Consider the following 21,466-nt stretch of genomic DNA (forward strand, 5'->3'; position numbering starts at 1 on the left):
GCCTTGATTACACCTGTAGCTTGTCACGTGAATTACCTAGCGCACCAACGGCAGTGAGAATTTCATATATATTCAGTAGCTGGCCATAAAGCGCTTATTATGAAATCCTAATTGCCTCGATTATACCGCCGGTCCGGTCTTTCGCGTGAATTATGTAGAGCACGGCGATATACGCGTTCTCATGCAATATTCGGTAGCCGGCCGTTAAAAACATCTGTTACGAACATTTTTTTATTTATTTATTTCGGTATTAATTAACGATACCGAGAGTGAAGAGAAATGCGCTCTGATAAAGTTGCGAACAAATTTTAATTAATTAATCACTTTAAATTAACTAAAGTAATAAATCTTTTACTCGTACTGGGCACTTTATGGTCATTCTATTGATGTTTGAATGAATTCCTCTACCACGCCTGCTCGACATCACGAATGGTAATTAATTTGATAAGCGCCACGCGGTCTAATGGGGATTGCGTTTTACAGAGCCGCGTAAGGTTTTGCCCATCCTCAAGACCGACGAACCCGTCTGCCCGGAGGGAAAACTGTCGTGCGGTAACGGCGAGTGCGTCGACAAGGAGCTCTTCTGTAATGGCAAGCCCGACTGTAAGGACGAGTCTGACGAGAACGCCTGCAGTAAGTGTTGCAACGTACTATGTATGTACATACATTCGCCTACCGTGATCGAATGGTGCTAACACGAGCCAATCCCAGAGATTACAATCGTGTTGTGCAATGGAATCGAATAATTGTTTAAGCAAATGTATAATGATACTTCGATAGCTTCAGCATTGTGATAGCTCGTATATAACGGCGATTTAAGTACAATTTTACTTAAATAAGAAAGTGATATTAATATTTTAATCGATATGATCGATTACTGAAAACTCAATGCGCGTTGCAGCCGTGGAGACCGATCCCAACCGTGCCCCGGATTGCGATCCCACGCAATGCGTCCTGCCCGATTGCTACTGTTCGGCCGACGGCACCCGTATACCCGGCAACATCGATCCCCAGCAAGTGCCGCAGATGATCACGATCACCTTCAACGGCGCCGTGAACGTGGACAACATTGATCTCTACGAGGAGATCTTCAACGGGCAACGTCAAAACCCGAACGGTTGTCAAATCCGCGGTACATTCTTCGTCTCCCACAAGTACACCAACTATTCGGCGGTGCAGGATCTTCATCGACGCGGTCACGAGATCGCGGTATTCTCGTTGACGCATAAGGAGGATCCGCAATATTGGAGCCAGGGTACGTACGATGATTGGCTAGCGGAGATGGCCGGCGCCAGGCTGATCATCGAACGTTTCGCCAACATCACCGACGGCTCCATCATTGGCGTGCGGGCTCCTTACCTCAGGGTCGGCGGTAACAAGCAGTTCGAAATGATGGCCGATCAGTTCTTCGTGTACGACGCCTCTATCACCGCATCCCTGGGACGTGTGCCAATTTGGCCGTACACGTTGTACTTCAGAATGCCCCACAAGTGCAACGGCAACGGTGGTAACTGCCCGTCGAGGTCGCATCCAGTCTGGGAGATGGTGATGAACGAACTGGACCGCAGGGACGATCCCACCTTCGACGAGTCCCTGCCGGGTTGTCACATGGTTGACTCTTGCTCCAACATTCAGACCGGCGAGCAGTTCGCTCGTCTGCTCAGGCACAACTTCAACAGGCACTTCAACAGCAACCGGGCGCCTCTCGGTCTGCACTTCCATGCGTCCTGGCTGAAAAGTAAGAAGGAGTACAAGGATGAGTTGATCAAGTTCATCGAGGAGATGATCGCCAGGAGCGATGTGTACTTTGTAACTATGGTTCAGGTGAGAGACTAAACTTGCACTTTTAACAATCGTTAATACATTATAGGACAGAAGTTTCACGCACTCGCTTCCCTTTCAGGTGATCAAGTGGATGCAACAACCCACCGAGCTCTCCGCGCTCAGAGATTTCCAAGACTGGAAAGAGACCTGTGATGAAAAGGGTTTGCCCTACTGCTCGTTGCCTAACGCTTGCCCTCTGACGACTAGAGAGCTGCCCGGCGAGACGCTGCGTCTCTTCACTTGCATGGAGTGCCCTAACAACTATCCATGGCTGCTGGATCCGACCGGCGATGGCTTCTCCGCGAGGAAGTGATCCATCATCCGTAAAACGAACGACGCGTCGACGCGCCGACCGGCCGTGCGATCCGGTTATTAGAGATCTATCGTTTTTTTTCCGGCAAGTCCGGAAATCACGTCGGATAAAATGTGGTAATCGACCACGGCGAGCCGAGGAACAAGGGCGCAGCTCTGAAAGACACGGAGAAAGCAATCGGGCGACGAGCGCGTTGAGGCGCGTGATTTCGGGCGAAATCTCGGAATCGTCTTATCACGATTAGAAAGCGTCATCTTGGCCGCTTGAAGATCAAGTCGTAACACTAATATCAAAGTGGAGTGAAGCGCCGCTGCTTTCGCAAGGGGAAAACGCACTGCGCCCGGTTTCTCTTCCGCGACTCGACTATAATAATTATTATTTATATAAATTAGGATCAGTAAAATATATATCGCCGCATTTGGTCGCGAGGCCGATCGCGTACGATTTCTCGTGGGAAACGCCATCGCGTACGATCGTCGACGAAATTCGCGGGCAAAAAGTTCTATTCTCTCTTGCCCGCCAGACGAGAGAACGGCGAGCCACCGTCTTAAGAGATACAATTCTCGAAAATCGATGCTCGACGGAAACGAGATAATCCCACTTGTACATAACTACCAGATCCTTGCCCTCCCTTTCTCATCCTCATTGTTTTCTAGAGACAATTGTGTGCGGAACGACAACGGAAGCTCGCGGGCCGATGAAGCAAAAGACGAAAAGTTGAATATACCTATCATTCCGTGCCTCTCTGAACATGTACTCTTAAGAATTTAAACAAAGCGCAACATTCTAAGTAATTAATTTCTAGTGTCCTTATGTTTTCAAATAAAAACTATACGTACAAAAAATAGCATGTGGGTATTACATATTGGCTGTCCCCGCAATCAATATGCAATGTATTTGTAATAGCTACAATAATTGATTAGATGATAGAATTAATAAAAATAATTAATAATAAATCAAATAAGAATAAAAAGTTTAAATTTTAATACAATAAGATTTTAATACAACAGATCAATATCACGTACAAATAGTTTAAAGTTACAAAAGATTAAATAATATTTTATAAAATTCATAAATTTAAATCTATAGTTGATATTACTCTAAATATTTACTGTAATATATAACTCTTTAAAGATTCATGTTTAAGTATTAATTTGTATTTTTTATTAATATTTGTCTAAATATGTCTTGATTTTTTGGCTAAATTTACTTGGCTATTATTTACTAGCAATTATCATTTTTTGAATAATATTTCTGTTGAACAAATGCATATTCTGCGCTTATTTTAATATTTTTTAATACATTTTTTAGATGTTTAATAATACTTTTTTGTATCAAGACTTGTTTTTGTATCTTATGATTCAGGATTTTATTCCTTGCATTATATTATATGTCTCTATAAAATATAGATGATCTATTTCTGTCATAAATTGTTATGTTGATTTCTTGTCGAGTTATAACATTTTAAAAATCCAGCTTGAGTGCACAATTTATGAATGAACACATCATAAATGTGCGTATAGGTGTAGTATGTGTTTATAATACTTTAAATAGTTGATTAGCAGTAGTCACGATTAAAGAAACAAATGGACCGCGTGCATGCGCTAGCTATATCTGTTCCTCGAGAAAGATCGAGAATTACAGATCAATATAATCATCTATGCATAGCAAAATAACATATGGTATCGTTTTAAAGATGATGTATTAAATCTAATATTGATAATAGTATAAAAAAAGAAATGTATTATTTTGATCAAAAGAATTTATATAAATTAATTTATTTCTAATATTTTTTATAAAATTTATATGTACAACAGAATTTATTTTATATATAAATAAGAAGTATTAAAATATAAACAATGTTATTAAATTACAGCATAAATTATTTATATGTATAAATTACTACGTATAAATTTTTCGGCCAATGCATACTAAACATAACAATAAAGTAATTGATCAATATAACATGTAAAATTCCGCGTAATACGATTGCATAATTATTAATACAGTTGCGTAGAAAAAAATTTGAAGAGATACGAGAGAAGCAGAGGCCACAAATTATGCTTGCCAGCATAAATTAATGTGCTTATTTATTAAATCGTCGATCGACGATGCAGTACTATAACGTCAGTACATGTTCGTTTCTTGCATATTGTCGGGTTAATTAATATTATACGTTTGATTAATATTACAATAAACTTTAAAATAAATTAATGCTGCACATATATTGTATGTATCGCAATCATCGTAGGCATGAGTTAATGCGCATTACGTTTCCAAGTGACGTGAGACACAAAAAGATGCAGTATTCTGCATTTTTGTCTTTCAAAAATGGATTATGAACTAATTGAATGGCTTGAAAAAGAAGATTTAATGAGTTGATGGAAATATTTATAAGTAAGTATGAAATACTTGAAATATATACATATTTAAAAAATTTTTTTTTTTAATATCATGTATTATAATTTTCCATCCAATTTAACTTAACTACCTGTATATTCATGTTGTTTCAAACGCTTTTTTTATTTAAAAAAAAATTTTTTTGTTGTATAATAACTAAGTTTAAACACACATAACTAATAGCCAAAATGCAAATAGCCAAAGAATAAGTCCAGATAATGCAGCTTCACAATAATTATTATAAGATAATAGTTTTGAAAATATATTCAACAATAATTGTGCTAAAATGATTCTCATTAATATTACAATTATAGCATTAACATTTATTTTAGGCGTCAATTTTATAATGATTTTACAATAATTACAATAAATAATAAAATTTAAAATTAATGGTTTTTAAATTTAATTTTAGAATTATAATATATTATATACATTACATGTTAAAATCAAAATAATGTCAATTTTTTTTATGCATGCTTTCTTATCTGTAAGCATACACTGAAAAAAAATGCAATATATTCAATAAGATATGTTATTGCGGGCTGCCAATTAAAAATATATTCAATACAATAATATATGCTATTGCAGTATCAACATTGTACTTGCATTAATAGCAAATATTATTGTATTGAGTATTTCATGTAGTTGGCAGCCCGCAATCACATATGTTATTGGCTGTATTACATTTTTTTTCTGTGTAGGTATGTGATTTTTTATGTACATAAAATTGTATGTTTTTGTTATTCAGTGGCTTTTGTTTTCTCATATTTTATCTTTTCATCTTTACACTGTTGCATGTGTTTTAAAATATTGTGTTTTATTTTGTTATGCAAAAACTGCATGTTACAAGTATTAGTTATTTTTGTCTTGTTTTCTTAGGTCAAAAATTAATAAACATAAAAAGACTACTCGCTTTAAATAAAGAATTAATAAAAGAATTCCTCAGATAAGATTGCAAGATAGGTTTCCTTTCCAGTTGAAAGTACGCCTAGTAAGTACGCCTGTTATACAAGGAGAGATATTATTTATCCTTAAAAAATTAGCTTTAAAAAAAAATGAATAAAAAAGATACTAAGACAAATAAAAGAAGTTTAATAAAAAATGCGCTGCCACATTAAACAATATAGCTATAATACAATGAGCTAAACTCAATGTATTCTTTAATTGAAATTTAGCAACGTTTTTTAAAATTTTAAAAAATAAAATATATTTTAGTGAATGTGTTTTATACAAAGTTACATGCACCTTCTACATCAGCAGTATTAATTTGGCAAAGTGAAAAGTAAAAAATTATGGTCACCAAATCATGGTGATGTAAATAAGTTTTGTAAGCAATATTCTAATAAAGGCTCCAATTAATAATAATGTATATTAATAAAATCTAGTAAGCATATACATACATTCCAATAAGGGCTTAAATTAATATTAATGTATTAGTAAAATCTAGTTGTAAACGTTCTATATCACATATTGCTTCTAATAAATAGCAAACGTCCATTTGTAAAACGTTTTTTATGTCATCATACGTGATTAATACCCTCAAATATTAAATAAAATACCTTTCCTCCCCATTTAATATATATATATATATATATATATATATATATATATTTTTTTTACTATATTAAGTATATATATTCTTATATTAAGTATATGTATTTTTACATGTTAAGAATATATGATACTGTTCTACCTTTTAGAGAATTTCTGTCTTAAATTAAGAAAAATTTTCTTGCCGCGTATTTTAGATCTAAAAATAATCTAAAGTTAAGTAGTATATTCTTAAGTTGAAAATATGATTTTTTTTGGTGTATTAAATAATATATTCCTTTTAATAAATAAATTTGTAATATTATACATCGGATTATATGTACACCCAAAATGTTAAAATATGCATGCAAATATATATGAAAAAAGACTAAAATATGCACAAAAAATGCCTTATCAAAAAAGAAACAACTTAGTTTAAGATCTATATATTTTATTGCTTTAATATCAAATTAAACTAACACAATTTAAATTATCTTTTTAAATTGAACAAAAAAATTTGGAAATCAACAGACAATCAGTCATTTATGTATGTATATGTATATATATATATTATTCGAAGGATTGAAGTGGTACTCTGTTTTACTTATGTTTCTTAAACGCCAAGAGTGGCACTTTATCGATGATCGGAAAATCAGGAAGACTCTATTAAAATACTTTTTAGATTATTGCTGCCATCTAAGCAATTTTAACTGTTAAAGAAATAAAATTTTATATTAATTTAGTGAAATGATAAGAATAAAATATTTTATACAAAAATAAAGAACATAGTAATGTTGAAAAAGTTATTGATTTTCCAAATTTGAAATTTATGCCATCAAAGTAATCGATAACGACGATAATAAATGTAAGAAATTATCAAGAATTACGCAATTTTTATGAATAGATTTTATTAGTAGTATTCCGAAAAAACTTCGACATTGTTATTTACGCTAACAATAATAAAAAATAATACCAAAAAGAATCAGAAGTGTGAAAATAAACACTTTACAGAAATGCTTCATAATTTATTACGTATAAAGACTAGGAGCAATATCCATAGTCCACTCTTATATTTAAGATTGCTCGGATCTTTAGTAGGATGAAGTGATCTTGAGATTCCAGTCAAGTAATGAAGTGAACATACAGCATTTCAAAATCGTACTTGAAACGATTTAAAATAAGAATGTGAATGCCGCTTTAAGTCATTTGAAGAAACGAATAACATAAATGTCCATTAACACAATTTTATTAATAACACCTTTGACCACGATAAATGTAATCATATTAAATATTTTTATTATATCTTATGTTATGCAACACTTGGAAACAAGGTATATTCTAAGAAAAAGAAGTTAATAAGAAAAATAGTAAAGAAGAAGCAAAAAAAGTTATTTTATTTAAAAAAGTTATAAAAACTAAAGTTTAACACAGTTATAAAAAATAAAAGTTTAACACATTAAAATTTACATTTCAATTTCTTAAGATTATATTTAGTTACATTAGGCTGAAATTGATCTGTTCTTCTAAAATAGAAAAAAGTGATAATTATTTACTTTCAGAGAAACATTTTTAGAGAAACACAATGACTCTAATTTGACCAAATACTATTAAAACCATTTCTTCTAAACAATCTTTGTTATAAAAAAATTCGCCGGCAATTGTTTAAACAAAAGTAATAAACAAAAAACACTCTTGTGGAACAATTAGAACTCTTCGTTTTAGGCTGTAAGAACAAAGAGGTGTGGGATGAACCTCGCTTCGCGTGGAAAACACGAGGTCTATAATTATTCTGTTCCACATGAGTTTTTGTCTTTCCACGCGAAGCGAGGTCCACCCCACATCTACTCGTGTTTACGGTCGGAAACGAGGTCTATAATTGTTTTGTTCCACATGGGTTGTCGACTTTCCACGCAAATATTTTTGTTTATAACTTTTGTTTAAATAATTGCCGTCGGTTTTTTTATATTGGTAGTTGCTTAGGAGGATAATTTTGATAATATTTGGCCAAGTAGAGTTAATTTGAAATGTTTCTCTAGTAAATAATTATCAGAAAAATAATGGATTATAAAATTGCTGCATATAACATTTTTTATATATTTATAAAAAACAGATAATATTTCTTAAAATAAATAGTACGCTCTTTAAAAAAAGCTACTATTTTTAACATTCTTACAATAAATGTAATAACGTTGAATAACGTTGAATAACATTAAATCAACTTGATTGTAAATATGTCAGCTGTTTAAGGTTCAAGATTCTTTAAACGTCATCAACCGGTTTTTTGCTTACATATGTGTATACTGGGTGTACCAAAACATGTGAGTCAACGCTCGTAAAAAAGTAGAAGGGATCGAGATGAACATAAAAGTTCAATATTGTCTTTGGTTAAGTCTTGAGTTAGGTCCACCAATAATTGAGATATTTTTCAAATTATGTGAATGAGAGCGTGCCGAAGAAAGAGCTCAATCCGCTTGAGCCACGGAAGAAGTCTATCGTAAATGTATGTTAAGCTTTTATTAATTTACTGTTTACAATTACAATAGAAATTAATTAGATTATTTGCAAATTACATTAATATCTCGATTATTGGTGGACCTAACCCAAGACAATATTGGACTTTTATGTTCATTTTAATCCCTTCTACCTTTTCACAAGCGTTGACCCACATGTTTTGGGACACCCTGTATAACTAGTTAAATTCCGCTATCAATAGTGCCACCAGTTATACATAATTTTCCAGCGTGGTCGGATTTGTGGTTATTGAAGCGTGATCGCTTTAATTTATTTATAAATACAATATATGTTCTCTTGTGTAATTCTAACAAAAACCATTGCAAGTTAATTGCGAAAGAATTTGTAACTGTGGACTAAATTGTGTTGAAAAAATCGCTATTGCATGATACGTATATGATACTATACATTTGGAATTTAAAACTTATAGTTAATCGTCGATAATAAAAATGTCAAGAAACGTTCATGTTTTGCAAGTGAATTAGTTATATTAAAGACAAATACCTACAAAAACAAATTTTAACTTAACGTCAAATTTTATGTCCAAGTGCGGTTTTTTATAAATTAGTAGAAATCAATATTATTATTATTAATAAATTCTGATAATAAGCTTTAATAATACATATCAATAGTAATATATTACTATTAAACTCTATAATAATGAGTCTGTAGATACACGCTCGCATGTGTGTGTGTGTGTGTGTGTGTGTGTGTGTGTGTGTGTGTGTGTGTGTGTGTGTGTTTATATAGGAAGTTCTGGAGAGTTGCAACAAAGAAAAATATTACGAAAGAGTTATTTTGTTATGTTTGAAGAAAATAAAATAGACATTATTTCTATAGTCTTTGAGACAAACAAATAAAAGTTATGTCACATGACGGAAACACATGAAAAATTGAATTTAAATTATTAAATGCCGCGTAATGCCGCAATTACTCGTTAGACTGATTGGTCCTTTATACGATTATGATATTGATAGTGATAATGTAATATATGTTTTTACATGAAAAGTATTAAATATCTTGTAAAAATGTTATATTTAATAACGTATCAAGCGAAAGGGAAAGTTTCGTGTTCTTGATATTTTACGGTGGTCCGTTGAGTGGGAAAAGCCGTTTCAAGTACGTTTCAGTACGTTTCGTGCGCATGAGGTCCTTGATTGATGTCCTTGATATTTTCGCAATTCTCAATTCTGCATTTCTAATACCAAAACATTACATATCGTCAATACATAGTGTAGCAAATTGGGTCTCGCAAATGACTGCGAGGCCACACGTTTCTCCGATTTAGACTCAATTTTGTATGTGTTCCCGTCATGTGATGTAATTGTAACTAACACTATCAAATTGATTATCTCAAAAATTATAAGAAATAACGTCTATTTCACTTTCACCTAGCATAACAAAAACATATCTTTTCGTAACACTTTAATGTGTGCTAAATCTTGATGAATTGAATATTTTTATTACATAACCGATCGACGCTTTTTTAAGACGCAAAGAGTCAGCATTCACTTCCATTAAGGGAGTTCCGCTGCTAAATCAAAATGAACAGATTTTCATGAAACTTTATAAAGAAGTTCAAATTAGTGATATAAATTGACTGACAAAATTTTAGAAAGCTGAACTAGCTAGTTATTTAGATATTAAATATTTTATTAACATGGGCTCTTATGGGAATCGATGAATTTTCAGGATTTTTCAGTTTTTATTGTCGTATTAAAGTAGAAGTAGTGAACAGATGTTAATGAAACTTTACAACGATACATCTTAGCTTAAAAAAGTACTGTTAAATTTTTGAAACAATGCACTTGCTTGTTTGAGTGAAATAATTGATAAGATAAAAAAAGTTTACAATAATCGAAGTAAAATAGCACGTAAGTGTGGGAAATGTGTGCTAGTAATATAATAAAAATTTCAAATTGTTGTATTTAGTTATCTAAGGGTAATGTAATAGTAAAAAATGTTTATTCTCAATTAAAAAAAAAAATTATTTTAGTAATGAAAGTAGTACTTTATAGCCAAATTTTTTCTTATATTCACCATTATTAACTTTAGACCATATATAGCAAAAAAAGAAAATTGTCATTTGAATATTTTTCTTTACTTGAACCACTGTGCTACTTGTTGTGCCAAGCCTGAGTAGAGGAACTCCCTTAAATTTAATCATATACTGTTTACTTTCTAAGGTTAAATTAGGATTTAAAAAATTTCACGTTTTTAATTTTACATTGTTTATTTATTATAATAAAAATGTGTTTAAAATGGTAATGTATGCACTGAGAAAGAAATGTTAATTTGACTAAATTTTCCAACTAAATTAAATTTTGTCTATTCAAGTATTTATATATTTCAAGTAACTATATAAATACTTGAATTGAAATTTGTGCATTTAAATTAAATGCATAAATTCTTAAATTGACAAAATTTTAAATTAAAGGTTTTGGAATTTTAAATTGGAAAATTTTGTCAAATTAATAATATTTTTTTTTATGTAACATTATTTGATTCTTATTGTTATGAGTTTTACCACATCATATACATGTTTGCATTTTTCCACGTGTAATAGTTTATAATGATTAAACATGATTTGCAAATAGTATTGTAACTGAGTTTGCATTGCATATGACCCCGCACTAGGAGCAAGAAACCATCGACGGTGTCAAAGTTCGACGGAACCTAGCGCCAAGACTGCATAAATGCCATAAATAAAAACGCGTTTTTTCAACTGTTAATTATCTCTACGTATTTTTAAACAAGTTTTAACGTATCTCAAAAACTAGCTATTTCAGAACTTCGTGCTCATTATTGATCAGTATGGTAAGAACAAACTTTTCTGAAAGTTTCAGACAATTCAACATTTACTTTCCATAACGGTCCGCCATATTAAATTCTGAATAAAAAAATTTGTTTTTTGTTCTTAGCATGTCTCAACGAGATGGCTTATCGTTTGAAATCATACTATTGGCAGTTTCCTGGCTGGCTATAATATAAATTGTTCAATTTAACGAGATCCACATCGTTCTTTTCGTTTGTTACAATGCTCCAGAAATATGTGTATATATATGTATATATGTATATATATATATATATATATATATATATATATATATATTAATTATATATATTAAATTAATTATATATAAAAGTTAACAATAAGCTAATAATTTTTGTCAACAAAAAACTATTGAAGTATTAAATTAAAAAACTGTAAAACTATTACATTAAAAAATTAGATAATCAATAATTTTCTCAAGCTAGCCATGTTTTTTAAATATTATATACAAATGTATCTGTCCAACGAAATTTTATTCTAAAAATCGATCTTATTATTCTAGATTTTTAAACTAAATTTTATATTTTAATTTAATCATACCTTACATAATTCTATATTTTTTTATATACTGGTAAAAATAAACAAGATGTAGAAAATAAAAAAAAACAATTTCTTACTCAATTTGCAATTATAATTAAATTCCTGTAATTTATAAGATTATTTACTCTATTAACTTTATAATAATATTTATTTATGTAAATATAATATGAGAGATATTTTAAAATCAAATGTATTAAAATCTATCATAAAAGAAATAATCTAGATAATTCAAATCTATAATTTTCTGCTCATAAATGTAATAAAATATATTATAATGTATTTTGTGTAAAAAAAGCTTATGGAGGAAAACAAATCTATAACAATTAAACTAAGATAAATTACATTACATTTATGGATCACAAATAATCAATAAAATTAGTTTTTTTTATTACAAATTAATATCTATTTTTATAAAGTACGTGCTAAATTGTAAATTTAATAAAACAATATTCATGTACTTACTTTAAACTAATTTGTTATACATTTTGTTATACAAAAACTAATTTATTATACATTTTCTTATCATTTTATCTGTTATTGTTTAAAATATGTTTTAAATATCTTAATCATAATAAAGACAGTTTATTATATATCAGTATAATCTTATGTTAGTGCTAATGAAAACATCTCATATAAAATGTAAAACACTTTTGATTATGTAGCGAGCTGAATATGTTCAGTTAAAGGATTTAATGTAAAATGTATATATTTACATATGCATAGGTTAAAGTTTCTTTATTGTTTAGTCATTGTGCTGTAGACCATTAAAAAGCAACAAACAATGTAATTTTCTCAGGATTTTCCTTAAAACAATCATCTCCTTCTACCTTGTCAGATACGTACCTGCATTCAATGTTAATAGAATGCCCCCCTTCTACATGTCGCCTGCTCACATTTATTCTCGTTCGTTTCCTTATTTCAGTTGAAGTGCGGTTGTGGTCGCGTTACCACGTTTACCTCTATCGTATCACGAGTTATAAAGAACCTAATCAACTTTCGTTTTACGAGTCTCGAGGTCTTAGATCAGCATTCTGGGAGAAGCATTCCGGGAGAAGCATTCCTTATACGTTACCAGAGTTAAAGAGATAAAAAAACTAGATTTGATAGAAAGCTGAATTACTTACCAATTCCCTGAAACGACAATCGAGTATTGCAACATTAATTGAAAATTGTAAATTTATATCTATCAATTTCGCAAGTGTAAACTCGAATAAGTTGAAGAATATTTTCCATTTCTGTGCCTAGAAACGCCAGTGAGATGACGCGAACAAGCAAAGACTACCTTGAAGACATGTTAGACATGTCGAACGTTCAGGATATTGATAGTAATAATTGTCTAAGCGAAATTCCCCAATTCTTCGCGGGAAGCAATGTCCTAATTACAGGTGGTTCTGGTTTCCTCGGCATACTTCTAATAGAGAAATTATTACGGTAAAATATGTTTTAATATAGAAGATTTCAGTGTATATACGAAAAGAATAATTTTTCTGAAGTAAATAAAATTTTAATTTTATATACGTATATATTCAAAAATAATTTTGTTAATAAAATAATTGTAATGCTGAATAGAAAAAAACTTTAAAAAAGTAAAAGAAATATGCCAAGTACATAAACGCGTACTTTCAAAAATGATTTTGAGATCAATATGATTGGCCTAATAAATATTTTTTTTTAAGACGTAAAGAAATTTAATAAACATCGTTTTAAACATTATATAAATAAAAATTAAAAAATAATAAAATTAGCCAAGTATATTTTTAAAAAACTTAGAAAAACTCTATAAAAATTTATTCAAAAATTATTTGAAAAATGAAAATGTTATGTGACACAGTGTGGCGTGTTGCTACTATAAAGAATGATCTATATTTCTACAAAATATTCATTTTCTTTAGCACTGATCATATTCTACACAAAATAATTGTACACGATCAGAATATTCTATTCAAATATATTGTACACAAAAAAATTGTGCGTTAAAAAACTGTACCCAAGAATTATCGTTGAATTAAAAATTACACACGGATATATTTTGCATGGAAAAACTGTCCGTATATCCATGTGCAATTTTTAATTCAAGGATAATTCTTGTGCACAGTTTTTCACGTGCAGTTTTTTGTATACAATGTATTTGTGTAGAATGTTCTGATCGTGTAAAGTTACTTTGTGTAGAATATGATGAGTGCTTCTTCTTTCTATATGACGTGTTGTGGAAATTGACATTAATAAATGTAACTATAATGACAAGAAAAAAATATTAAAAAACAAATATATTTGTCCTCGGATATCTTAACATAATTGAATGATTATTATTCAAACACATTTATGATGATTAGCATGCTATTAAGTCATTTTATCCCTGTTTTGTAATAAACAATGCGTTTTTTATAACAAATTCTTGTTTTATAATGAATAATGCAAATAGAATGTAATAACGGGCTAACGTTTATAACGTTTATGACGGTTATAAGTGTATTTTTAATATAGATGTATTTATAGATGTTTTTAAGAAATAGTATAGCTACAAAAATAAAAATCTTTGCTTTTAAACGTATTATTACAAATATTAAGTATAAAATAAAAATATTTACAAATATAAATAGTATATAAATAAATAAGTTTGTTATTATTTTCTTTAAAAACAGTTACTACCTTATAGCAATTATTGCACCTATGCTAATGTTTTTGTCGAATACTGTATATAAAATGCTCAAGTATAACGAGAAAATATTGAAAAAATTTCGACATTGTAAGCAATTTAAATGCCATAAGTACGTAATTATTTTAATGGCCGAACAAACCAGTTCTTAGATCTGTATCTATTTACTTTTTTAAATTCTTCAGCAAAAACTTTTGTTTTTTTATGTGTAGATACGTTTCGTACGTAAAAATAAACAAATAAAATTACAAAATAATTTTTAATGCTGAATAATAAAATTAAATTATACCGTTCTAGTAGATAATTCTAGTTTCAGCAGATTAAGTAAAGTTATAATAGTTATATATATTTTTTAAAATAATTTTTTAATAATATGTATGTTTAATAATTTTTTTTATTAAAAATAAATACTTCTAGATGCTGTCCGGACATAGGAAGCTATACATGTTTATGAGAGCAAAAAAAAATAAATCATCTGAACAAAGATTCAAGGAGCATTTTGATAATATTGTTAGTAGATAATATATATAATAAGCATGATTCAAATAAATATGTAATTTGATAAAAAAATTTATTACTTGTTAAAATTTTTTTTAGATTTATGATAGATTAAAGAAAGAGCAGCCTAACTTTAACAAAAAAGTAATAATGATAGAAGCTGAATTAAGCAAGTTGGATCTCGGATTATCAGAGGAAAATCGAAAATGTCTTTTAGACGTAAACGTAATTTTCCATGTGGCGGCAACTGTACGATTTAATGAATCAATTCGTATCGCGGTGGACATAAATGTAAGAGGAACGAAGCAGCTTCTTCTCTTCGCTAAAGAAATGCCGAATTTAAAAGTATGAAAAAAAGAATCACATAGGTTTTCATCTTTTGGAAAAATTCCACTTATTTGATTTTTAATTTTTTCCAGGCATTCGTCTATATATCCACTGCATTTTCTTATTGTGTAAATAATTTTATTGAAGAAAAATTTTATCCTCCACCTATAGAAACGGAAAAGGTCTTAACTTTACTTGACATCTTGGACGATGAACAATTGGACAAACTCGCGCCTACGTAAGTAATTTCAGGGCTGCTGTTCCGTACATGGTTACTGATAGTTATCGGTTCAATAAGTGTCGTTGCGCATGTATTTTGATATATGAAAATATATGCGCAATGACAGTTATCAAACCGACAACTATCGGTAACCGTGTACGGAATATCCTGAAGTGAAAAAATTATAAGACTAAATGTCGAGCATTATTCAAATTATTTAACATGCACTTCATTATATATATTAATATTGCACACTATTTTTAGTAAACATACAATTTTTATTTTTTTGTTTATTCTACAGTTGATCATAAAAACACTGATAAAAAATTTTTATATGGTATATCTTCAATTATAGATTTTATATATATATATATATATATATATATATATATATATAATTTTAATCGTTATCTTTCATATACCTAAATGTGTGTTTGTATATGGAATGAATATAGATTGCTAGGTAAATGGCCAAATTCGTATGCATATACAAAGGCGATTGCTGAATATACTGTTAGACAATACAGTATCGGAATTCCAGTCTGTATCATACGACCTTCGATTGTAACATCAACGGTTGAAGAGCCCGTGCCTGGATGGATTAACAATTTTTACGGAGCGGTGGGCGTAGTTATGGGCAGTGCTATAGGTTTATTGCGTACTTTACATTGTGATCCTGACAAAGTGGCAGAGATAGTGCCCGCTGATTATGTCATTTCGCATTTCATCGCCGCAAGTTGGGATACCGCTAAAAGAAGGTAAATCTATTTTAAAGATACAAAGTAGATATTCCTGTAATATAATAGTTAAACAGATTTATTTTTATAAATAAGTCAATTTGCGTTACTTTATTTTATTACAAAAATGTGCTGTACTCGCGCTAATTATTATATTTTTATTTTATGTGTATACATATAGAGAAGTGATTAAAGTTAAATGTAAAGTTAATTTGTGTACTCAGGATTATATTTTTATTATCATTATACACATATTAAATTTTTGAATAGAAATTTAATTTTGGGTAAGAAAAGAATAAATAAGCGACATATTGTTCCTTTTAATATTTACTAAACTGCTATTAATTCACAATCATCATAACAGTCGCGACGACATCATGACCCAAATAATTGCGTTTAACAATTCTTTTTAATTCAGAATAAATCGATATATAATTCAGTTTTTTTTATAATAAAATTACTCTGACAAAGATTTTTCTACGAAGACAAAATTACATATACGTATAATAAGCATAATAAGCATAATAAGCATAAAAAAAAACAAGAACAAAAGAATACATTGTGGTTATTCATAGCACGAATTCAATGCAAGCAATTATATAGCACAAGCATACCCAAGTAGAACAAAAATCACTGTAATATCACAATGACATTATAATTAATGATTTCATAATAATTATCAGAAGTCATATTTGGATTATGATCAAAAAGTAATCAAATTATGAATATTTTAAAATTTAGATATACTGTTTGAATAGTTCACAATAATTTTAATCTACTTCCGACATCCATAACAAAAATGATACTATCATGATAAGAATATGCGCAGACTTTTAGAAGCAAGAGGAAAGTAAGTGTTTGTGTCTGTTTATGTATAAATGTTTATGAACCGAGTTGAGCAAAATTACGTTTAATGTGCAAATTTATAATGGAAATCAAACAGTCTTTTTTGTGCGACATGGAATTTTTCCTCAATATATGTGCATTCGAATAGGGTAAGTTAAGGTATGATGGCCGTACGGAAAAGATGGCCAATGGCTATAATTTCTTCAATAATTGCTAGATAATGTGTTCTCGTAATTATTTTCAAAGATAATCGATATTTATTGTAGTTTATATGCGTATACTATTCGAAATAATGATATTGTGGATGTCATATCATGTTTTTTACTTTGACTGCCTGCAAAGTTTTTCACGTGTTTGTTAGAAATTGCCACAATGTCGAATAAATTACAGTTGTGCTGTCGCAATAAATGTTACACATGTAACGAAAGTATGTAAATTGTAATGTGCAATTATATATTTTATTTTTTTCTATTTTTTAAATAAATACTATGATTATTTTTCTCACAATTTGGGCAAAATAGCCCATAACTTTTCGGGTAAGTGTTTATGTATATATTTTATTTAAAAAAAGAATTAAAACAAAAATTAAGTTGTAAACTTAAATTGTTAAACTCAATATATTATATACGTTTTTTTTAGTAGTGACAATGAGTAAAATTAATCCTAAACTTATGTAAACATTTAATATTAAAAATATTTAAAAATAAAACTAAATATGTGATAATATGTAGCAATAAAACTAAATAAGTAAAATTATACGCTTTTTTTATTATTTTATAACTTATATATAGCCAACTGTTCTATAATACTATGACCATCTTTTCCCTAAAAGTTGTGAAAGATGACCAATGTTTATGTTTTAATATTTTGATAATAAGAAATTTATATTAAATTTTTTCTCTTAATGTCGATAATTTTACATACTTCAAGCTTCATAGTAGTAGCAAAGTAATATAGCAATCAAGCAAAGTAATATACCAAACACTATTAAAAAATAATAAAAATAAAAGTACGGTTTTTTGCATTTTAAAAAACTATGGCTATCTTACCCGAGTTTACCCTACATATGTGAATACAAATATAAATGTGTATATAAACGTTCATAATTTCATATCGCAATTAATTGCACCGACTAAATGAAGCCGTTACAATCATGAAACCGGTAAATATTATCTACAAAACACAAGATTTTAATCATTTTGTATATGCAAGCAATTTTGTATATACAAGCGTTTTGTATATACAACGTTTTCTAAGTTAAAGTTATTAAAAGATTAAAATATAGTCATATAAAAGTTATATTATTATTTAATAAAGTATTAAATTGTATCATCTTCACTTTTCAGAAATAACTACAATTTGATGTCATCTTAAACTTTTAAATGACTTTTTTTCTATTTGGGTATAATCAAAATAAATAACAAGAAAAATAAGAGAGAAAACAAAAATTATAATGTGAGACTTAAATTTAAATAGAATGTAAATTTTTCTTAAAAACCAGAGTTAGATAAAATCATTTCACTTAAGAGGATGCTAAACTGCCCATCAAACTTGATTGAGGTCGATAATGCAGAGTCATTATTTATCCTTGTTCGTGAAAAAATTTGCTTTAAAATACAAGTTATATAGCTTATACTTACAAATAAATGGTGTCTCGCAGTTTGGAATAGAAGGAATAAAACTATATTTGTCAAATTATGTTTACAAGCCGTAAAAAACATATTTATGTGATCAAAAATTTTATTCATTTAAGCGTTTCTATTTTTAAAATATCTTTTTTGTACGGCTTGTAATCGTAATTTGATGATTATAATCTTATTCCTCAATTTATTCCGAACTCGGGAACACCATTCATTTGTATGTATAAGCTACATAACTTGTATTTTGAAGCAAATATTTTTATGAACAAATAAAATTTAAAAAATTTTTTGCATTTTTGGTCTTTATCTAATCGTCCCTCGGTTCATTTGTGTACGTACTTTAAAAATGTAAAAGGATTATCAATTCTGTAAATTCAATTCGAAATTAAGTGATAAATACAGAATGTCGGTAAAACACACGGCTTTAGCATCCTCTTAAAATGTCAAACTAAATTTAAATAAAATTAAAAATCTCTAAAAATTTGTATATAATATTCAGGTTTTTTAAAAATCCTTATGTTTTATTAATATTACTCTCAATAATACCTTTTTAAATAACAAAACAATGCATACGCAATGCATATACACATAACTTTGTTTTATAATGTATTTATAATATATATTTTTGTTAGAAATACTCTATTGAGCATCGAGAATGCTAATCCGGATGTTCCAGCAACTGAGAGGACACCGATTTACAATTACGTATCGATTTGCCAAATCCCATCACCTGGAGAAGATTTATGAAAATAAATGAGATATATGGTATGCAGGTACCAAGTACACATGTTCTCTGGTACTACATGCTTTTCCTAAATAAACATAAATTCGTGCACGATATTTGTGTCATATTTCTGCACATGATACCTGCTATGATAGTCGACACTGTACTCTTTCTCAGCGGCCGAAAACCAATGTAAGGGATATACCGAGTTTACCCCTAAAAGAACAACGAAGTAAATCTTGCAGAATTTAATGGTTATAAATTTTCAGGCTATTGAAAGCATATAGGAAGATAAACACATTTTCGTCTATTATATCGTATTTTTCGTCACAAGAATGGCGCTTCAATAACGATTCCGTTGTAAAGCTCTGGAATCGTATGAATCCAGCCGATCGCAAGATTTTCAATTTCGACATGGATAATTTAAATTGGGAATCGTATCTCAAACACATGATACCTGGTTTGCGCATATATATAGCTAACGATCCAATGGAGACCTTAGAGCAAGGACGACAGAATACAGAAGGTGAGTAATTATTTTTGCATATAAGTTTAAGTATAATCGCTATTGTTCGTGAAACATATATTTACAATCTCTTCCTTTTTTTAGATTGAAAATGTGCCATTATACTTTGTAACAGTTTTAACGATTTTATTAGTATGGGGCATCATAAGCTTAATAAATTATATAATGTTGTATTTCTTGTAGAAATGCGTTAAAAAATTTTTTATTTAATAGCAATAAATTATTACACACACCCACACACTCCTCCCCCCCCCCCCCACACACACACAGATAATCAGAGAAATGTTGAATAATAAAATAAATGTTGATAATCGTTTCACCTGTTACCTTCTACGCCTACCTTACGTACACAATGACTAAGAAAAAAGAATCAATATGCGTGAGTTCTTTTTTAGTCATGCGCATATGAGTATCTCTAATGATGTACTTAAGAACAAATATCACACATAAATGTCCTTCGTGTTGTTTTTTTCCTTAAAAAAATACAAAGAAATTGTACATTACATGTACATTTTTTTAATGGAAGTTTTATAGTTTGTGTTTAAGTATATATTAAATTCTTAATAAACTAAAGCATGTTTTATAAAACTTTATATGTTATTGTTTAATTATAGTCATTTTTGTCAGATTTTAATCTACAAACATGCTTTGTCTTATTCTCTCTTATTCATACAGTTATTGATATAATGGAATCCCGCATTAGTCAACTCCGCGTTAATAGAAACTTCTATATGCACTCGGTGCAGGCGAGTAGCACAAATGAGGACTAGATGACAATGCCGCTACGCCTGAATTTCACGGAGTAGGAATGAAATCCAGCATAGGAAATCACCTCGTGTTAGTAGACTAGAGCTTCGAACAACTAACGCGGGGTTCCAGTGTATTACATCTCCATATTTAATTTTTATATTTATAATTATAACATATTGTAATTATAAGGTAATCAAATAAAAAAAGAAAAATATACATCGTACTTTTATTTATTAAATTAATTAAATTATTATTATATATATATAATAATTTAAAAAAAACATAAAAAGGTTATATATTGTGCCTCCCCCCTCTCTCTATGTATGCGCGCGCGCGCGTGCGTGTACATGAAGAATACTACAATAAATATGCAGAAGAATAAATAAATAAATATATTATGTCAAATGTTTTCTTATCAATTTAAAAAAAACCAAAATTATATTGTAAAATAAAATAGACCTATCTGAAGAATATATATATATATATATATATATATATTATAAATATTAATATACAAAAAAATATTTTTTTAGCAATAAAAATAAATATTTTTTTTGAAAACAGTTTAACATTTTTTGTACATATGTATTT

At 29.3% G+C, this 21,466-nt stretch overlaps 2 protein-coding genes across 2 annotated transcripts; both read left to right on the forward strand.

Annotated features, from left to right (window-relative positions):
* Positions 1-483: 483 nt before the first annotated feature.
* On the forward strand, positions 484-2,596 carry LOC118644202 (chitin deacetylase 1-like; the record flags this gene model as incomplete). The annotated part of the gene is given in 3 exon segments (XM_036294398.1): positions 484-633; positions 902-1,824; positions 1,904-2,596. Coding segments are annotated over 3 exon segments (1,307 nt in total), but the record flags the coding sequence as incomplete, so codon positions are not given.
* Positions 2,597-12,956: 10,360 nt separating this feature from the next.
* LOC105840097 (fatty acyl-CoA reductase wat) lies at positions 12,957-20,350 on the forward strand. The gene is given in 12 exon segments (XM_036294399.1): positions 12,957-13,122; positions 13,197-13,382; positions 15,025-15,035; positions 15,038-15,117; positions 15,205-15,450; positions 15,525-15,670; positions 16,108-16,410; positions 19,508-19,590; positions 19,593-19,791; positions 19,869-20,129; positions 20,210-20,232; positions 20,235-20,350. Coding segments are annotated over 11 exon segments (1,599 nt in total). The 5' UTR covers positions 12,957-13,122; positions 13,197-13,209; the 3' UTR covers positions 20,309-20,350.
* The last annotated feature ends 1,116 nt before the right edge of the window (positions 20,351-21,466 follow it).

Source organism: Monomorium pharaonis, unplaced genomic scaffold (genome assembly GCF_013373865.1).
Source record: "Monomorium pharaonis isolate MP-MQ-018 unplaced genomic scaffold, ASM1337386v2 scaffold_203, whole genome shotgun sequence".
Taxonomy (NCBI): Eukaryota; Metazoa; Arthropoda; class Insecta; order Hymenoptera; family Formicidae; genus Monomorium; species Monomorium pharaonis.